The sequence below is a fragment of the Nuphar pumila genome, chromosome 9 (genome assembly GCF_984573655.1).
Source record: "Nuphar pumila chromosome 9, dmNupPumi1.hap1.1, whole genome shotgun sequence".
In the NCBI taxonomy this organism is placed as follows: Eukaryota; Viridiplantae; Streptophyta; class Magnoliopsida; order Nymphaeales; family Nymphaeaceae; genus Nuphar; species Nuphar pumila.
Window position 1 is genome coordinate 114,970,235 of NC_143257.1, and position 6,348 is coordinate 114,976,582.

At 45.7% G+C, this 6,348-nt stretch overlaps 1 protein-coding gene across 1 annotated transcript; it reads left to right on the forward strand.

The window, feature by feature from the left end:
• Window positions 1-260: 260 nt before the first annotated feature.
• LOC149828956 (transcription factor bHLH48-like) lies at window positions 261-5,294 on the forward strand. Its single transcript, XM_090017820.1, has 7 exons — window positions 261-1,174; window positions 1,427-1,552; window positions 1,648-1,713; window positions 1,826-1,894; window positions 2,940-3,011; window positions 3,132-3,372; window positions 5,053-5,294. Exons 1-7 carry the CDS (start codon window positions 644-646, stop codon window positions 5,088-5,090), a joined length of 1,143 nt encoding a protein of 380 aa, XP_089873946.1. The 5' UTR covers window positions 261-643; the 3' UTR covers window positions 5,091-5,294.
• The last annotated feature ends 1,054 nt before the right edge of the window (window positions 5,295-6,348 follow it).

Below are 6,348 nucleotides of genomic sequence, written 5' to 3' on the forward strand. Positions count from 1 at the left end.
TGTCCTCCGCCGTGAAAATCGGGCCGTAGGGTCGGTTTAGAAACGTTGCTTTCAGATGGTGAAATCCGTACCGTTAAAAGAGAAAAAAAAAGGGTAAACCAGAAGAGAGAGAGAGAGAGGAGGAGAGAGAAAAAGAGGAGTAGAAAGTGAAAAGAGAGTGAAGTGAAAAATTCTCTCTCTCTCTCTCTCTCTCTCTCTCTCTCTGTCTCTCTCTCTCAACCAAAGTAGGGAATATAAGCAGCGTCCCTCCCTCATCCGGAGCCAACGAGAGAAAATAGAGAATTTCTCATCACTTTCGGATGCCCCGCCTCTGTCCAAGGCGGACTCTCGACCACACACGCAGCAAGAGCTCTCTTGCCGGGAGGCCAGGACACCCCACTGGAGTGGTTTCAGGCATCCAGCGAAAACTCTTCTCTCGCACTACTTCTCTTCCCTGAAAGCTGATTTCCGGTGACGGAATTTCCAGCTTGACGTCTTCCGAGAAATCCCTAGGATTTTTCTTACTTCCGTGGGACATTCTCGTGAAATTCCGTCGGAAGACCGACGAGCAGCTGGAATCTAAGCATATTCCGGGATAATTTGGGGGAAATTCCGATAGATCTGAATTGGATTTCTACGATTTTGCTAGAGAGTGAAGCACTGGATGGATCCTGTAAGTCGCTCGCCGGCCGGATACGGCATGTTCTCCAGCGGAGGAGCGCACACGGAGCTGTTCCAGCTCGTGGACGAGATCCACAGCCTCATGAGCGACGCAGTTCCGCCGGAGAACGGCAGCTCCTTCACAGCATTGCTCGGACTCCAGCCGACGGAGGCCCTCGAGCTCCTCCACTGGCCGGATCACAGCCGGTCTTCTCCGCCGTCTCCGGCGAAACAGCCGGTGGATCAGCATCCCGGGGGACTCTCCTTCAACTACTCGCCGATGTTCCCGGCGAACGCCGCCCTGGTGGAGCGGGTATCGCGGGTATCGCCCTTTGCCACTGCGACCACCGGAGGAAGGGGCGCGACGCCGGAGGAAACGCCGGAAAACAGCTCTAATCCGTCGGTCTCAGACGAGATGCCGAACCAGATGGCCAAGGTCAAGAGCGAGGCCTCCGATTACGACACGGCATTCCCCTCGCCGCCACAGGAGAACCGGCCGGCCAACAAGCGGAAGGAGCACAATGACAAGCAGAAGGTAAAATTACCAAAATACCCACAAAGCCTTGCCCTCCTAACCTCTAGCTCTACCTTTTACCGTCAGAAATGACCGAAATCCCTTCCTCCTTATCGTCCGAATGACTAGTTTCATTACCGAGATGACTAAACTGCCCAACTGTGCATCGTTTTGGTAAAAAAACGAAAGACGTCATTTTGTGAAAAGTTCTGGATGTTTTGGGGTCGTTCATACTGAAGGGGTGTTCGGGTTTGGTTTCTATTGTTTTGGCAGGTCCGATCCGGTGGGAAGAAGATCAAGACCGCCGCGGAGGCTGGCGAGCAGGCAGAGAAACTCCCCTACGTTCACGTCCGGGCCAGGAGAGGCCAGGCTACAGACAGCCACAGTCTAGCGGAAAGGGTAAGCACGCATTCCCCACCCCACATCGGTCCATGATGGACGGCCCACGGGCTTTCTCACTCACCCATCTCTCACCTTTCTTTTCCCTCCCACAGGCGAGGAGAGAGAAGATCAACGCCCGGATGAAGCTGCTTCAGGATCTCGTCCCCGGCTGCAACAAGGTTCTTTTTTTTCACTTTTTATCCTTCTTCTCTTGATTTTTTTCCGTTTCTTTTTTGTTCTGGTAGCCTTTGGAAACCCTGTTGATATAAGGGTGTTTTGGTCTTTTGGAAGATTTCGGGTACGGCTTTGGTGCTGGAGGAGATCATCAACCACGTACAGTCGTTGCAGCGTCAAGTGGAGGTTCGCTTTCTCCGGACCCCAATCCCCTCGTTTAACTCCATTTGATTTTTCTTTTCTCTCTCCTTATTTTGCCCTTTTTTTTCCTGCGTTCGTGAAATTTTGTTATACGTCATCTTCTTGATTGTTTTGTTCCATAGCGTCTTAGGTTACGTACTCTGCATTTTTTGGAAATAACTAATATACCCTTTCTCAATTGAAAAAGGATGGTAGTTACTAGGGAAGATGGTATCTGTATCAACATACTAATGTATAGCTTTCATGTCATTTATCTTTAATATTCTCTTAGATTTCTTTAAGAAACATACTTTCAGGAGTTTTTTTTTGCTTAATCTAAGCTTATAGATGTGTTTATCATTGCTTATTTACTAATAACCAAGCTTTGGATCGAATCAATTTAACAAAAATTCTTAATTTTTGGTTGATCAAATTTTTGATGCAATACTTACCATTGTATTCTTTTTGAGTGAAAAACACATTAAAACATGAAAAAGTTTAAATTAATACATGTTTTCTATTAAATGAATTATAAAGATCATGTACGTGGGTTTAGATTAAAAAAAAACTCATGCAAGTATGTTTTTTAAAAGAGTCTGAGATGGTTTGAGAGATATATGGTCTGGAAGATACACTAATCCCGACAGATAGGTTAAAACTTAAATAGGATCTGTATTTTCCATCTGTTTCAATTGTTTCTTTGATAATCCCGGATTATCTTGGAAGAATTATATATCCTTAGCATTATTGGCGCGCATATTTAATCCTTGGATTCTCAAGTCAAAATTTTATACCCCAAGATTAGTTTCAGTAAAAAAAAAATATTGCCAAATTTGCAACTATAAAAAGCTTAACTTTTCTCCGGGCAGATTGGTCCAACCTTGTGGAGGCAGCCAAGAGGGGGGGGGGATTTGGTCACCGAAAATGTTTGTAGAGCACTATTATATCTGACGTTAATTGCAGATGGTTATCGTAATTGTGATTTATTTATCGTTTCATTTAATCCATTAATTATGACATTAACGAAGAGGGATCTTCCCCCGTTGCGCAGTTCCTCTCGATGCGCCTGGCCTCGGTGAACCCCATGATCGACTTCAGCCTCGACAGCTTCTTCTCAGGAGAAGTACGCCCCCTCTGCCAAATCTAGAAAGAAATACCAACTCCTCCATTTCTTCCATCCCCACTTTGATGGTTCACATTTATCGATCACCTCGTCTTAATCTTTGTCTCTTTTTTCACTCAGAGTGGGACTCTAACGCCGAGTAGCGGCAACGCGATGGCCACGGAGTCGGGGCCGCTGTGGCCGGAGATGCAGCAGGTGAACGTCGTGCCGAGACGGCCGCACAATCAACTGTGGCCTCTCGGCGCGTGCGGGGCCGATCCCTGCGTACCGTCGGTGTGGGGGAGGAGGGATGATCTTCAGCCTTTCGTCAACCCTGAGACGATGCGAACCTCAATTTTGGGCTGCGATTCCGTGAATTCAGGTAAAATTTCCATCCTCGCTAACTATTATTATTAAAATTCGGATCGGGATTTGGGAGCGAGTAGAAAAGGGCTGGGCCTAATAAGGTCAACTAACTAATGAGTAATGACTGATGACTTTCTCCCTGTACGATTTTGAATTAAATAAAGGGCTCGGTTTACTAAAAACCTTCGCTTGCTTTTCATCTCTCGTGTACGACACGCTGCCCTTTTTATAAGGCACTTTTTTTTTTTTTACCGGAATCGTCGATATCGCTGTCTTTAATGCGGCGAGGTTCGCTGAAATGACGATTCTGCACTTTATCGTACCGGCGTTTAATGCGGTGCCAGTTGCGGCTTGCTCACTATGCATGAAGGGGTCGGGTTGTCTTCGTGGTAGGCCCAAGTAGGGATGGCAGTGGATCGGGAGAAAGCGGGGCTCCGTCCTATTTGGACGGGAGATTAAGGGCATGAAATGGGTATGGAGGCGGGGATGAAGGTTAAAATCCATTTCCATGCGGGGATGGAGGCTTCTCCGGCCCCGTTCCGGTCCTGATCCCCACCTTGCCCCGCCCCACCTCATCCCCAATCCTTCTAAAGAATGACTATAGACGGAAGGGAAATGCGGCCCGCCCCGCCTCACCCCCGTTTGGATCAGGGATGGAGGACATGAAACATGTATGGAGGCGGGGTGGAGGTTAAAATCCATCATCCCCTATGGGGATGGAGGTTCGGATTTTGAGACGGAGCAGGGGTGAAGATCTTGTCCCCCCGCCCCGGTCCATTGCCATCCCTAGGCCCAACAAGGCTCCTCTCCCTCTAGGGAGCGGCTATGTGCTATGGCTAAGTGTCATGACCAATTACATGACAGCATTTCCATGTAGGGCTGCAAATGTTGTCACTGCTCCTTTGATCTCAACTCGGTTTGGAGAGTTGAGATCAAAGGAGCAGAGTGCATACTCTCCCAAAATAAGTTGAGATCAAAGGAGCGGCATTAGCCAATCACATGACAGCATTGCATCGGGCCCACAGATGCAGAGTGCAGGCTCCACATGAAATGCTGTCATGTGATTGCCCGTGTCAAATAGCCATGGTGTTTAGCCGCTCTCTGGATCACGGCTAGAACCAACTGCCCTCTGTTTCCACGAAGTTACTTACTAGGCACTTTTTTTTTCTTTTCATGGAGGACCGAAATAGAGCCTTTGTCTGCAACCACTCGATCTGCTAAAAGGGGGCCTCTGGATTACGAAAATGACCTCTCATGTGTGAGAGAGAGGGGTCAGAGGAGGACACCACAACCCCCCACACCTTCACCTCACTCTCTTTTTGGTAGTGGAGTCTGACCTGGGTCACATCTTGGATCGGCTCTTTAGACCCCGGGTACATTGTAGTAAAAAATATATGTTTTTAATGGTACATTGTAATAAAAAAAAACTTAAAGATGCATCTAAGTAAGCACAGAATTTATCTACAATTTTTGTCACTTTATACTTGCTTTACATATCCTTCTTATAAACGCTTCAAGCTTCATGGCCTAAAGGCATTTCTTGAACACTTCTTGGTTCACGTTTCATGCTTCATCTCTTACTCTCACTTGTTACTTTTGGTAACTATGGTCTGGAAAGGGTTACTTTCAACATTGATGTAGTTAAGCTTTCCTTTTTCATCACTCACCCCATGACAATTTCCTTTGTTTTCAACAGTTTCAATGAGGTCGAACCAAGTGAAGATGGAGATGTGAGGTTGGCCTTATCTCCGAGCGAGCTGTACCTCAATTTGGACGTGTAAATATGTGGAGGAAGATAGGACGGCTCTACCTTGTTCCTGTGCTCTCTCTCTCTCTCTCTCTCGGAGCGAAGGGTTGCAGGGGAGTTCAAAGAGTATCTAATTCTTATGTAATGCTACAAAACAAATAGGCCCTCTATTCTAATTCTAATTACTAACATCTCTCTCTCTCTCTCTCTCTCTCTCTCTCTATATATATATATATATATATATATACTATGTAATTGATTAATGGCATATCTCTTTCTATTCATGGTATCACATCATGGCCTTATTTCTAACGTCAACGAGACAGGAAAAATGATGAATCTACAAATCTCGTTTACGGGCCTCCCCTATATCCTTTGGCCAATCTCAAATTGGTGACAAAGGGTGACAGCCACGGGTGTTGCTAGAGAACGAGTGTCGTGAAGATTATAGGTCACCTTTCCCTGTTGGTGTTTCTTGGTTTGTATGGGCGGCCCCACATGGACACATGGTATGCTTTGGATAGATGTCCCTCGCCCTCCTTTCCCCCACCATGTGGCTTGTCGTAGTTGGTGGTCTATTTGGTATGGGCAAATTGTTGATTGTTGCTGGTTGCATTATATGGGGTCCTACCACGGAATGTTGGTTCTCTTTAGAAGTATGGCTCGAGCTTGATGGGGTTGAACATTCTCCTTGGAAATCAATCTAGCGGAAGATGGTAGAGGTTGCAAACAAACAGAGTTGAGCCAAGATTTAGGCTGTTTGGGCTATGATTTGATGTGAAATATTGAGCTCGAGCTTCAGCTTAACTGGCCTAAGTTCGAACCTTTTTTTTTTTTTAGTTTGACTTGCTTCGACATAGATCTTAGGTTGAAGATCAAATACTTTTATGAATGTTTGCTATAGAAAAAGAATAATTTTTATTGGCTCATCATTTTAGGATACACCTTTATAGTTTTGAATGGACGTTGCTAAAAGAGATGTCACATCCATCTCAAAAGTTTTTACATTACGCGTTTCCTCGTTTTTGGATTTTTGAAGGGAAGCAGACATCTCCACTGTCCACATCTATATATATATATATATATATATATATATATATATAATGGGTGGTAGCAGCGCAATCACTAGGAGCCCAACAAGAGTGGGATAATGTTGAGCAACCATCGCGACAAAAGTCATCCCTAAAAGTAGGAGACCTTCAGCAATGACTTTTGTTGTAGCTAAAGGTCTTCGTTGAGACTTTT

What these genes read in the sequence shown, in the direction of transcription:
- LOC149828956 (XM_090017820.1), top strand. Translation starts at nt 644, where the DNA reads ATGGATCCTGTAAGTCGCTCGCCGGCCGGATACGGCATGTTCTCCAGC. An exon ending in TCGTCCCCGGCTGCAACAAG is followed by an intron (nt 1,714 to 1,825) that starts GTTCTTTTTTTT and finishes GTCTTTTGGAAG; the next exon opens with ATTTCGGGTACGGCTTTGGT. An exon ending in CGTTGCAGCGTCAAGTGGAG is followed by an intron (nt 1,895 to 2,939) that starts GTTCGCTTTCTC and finishes CCCGTTGCGCAG; the next exon opens with TTCCTCTCGATGCGCCTGGC.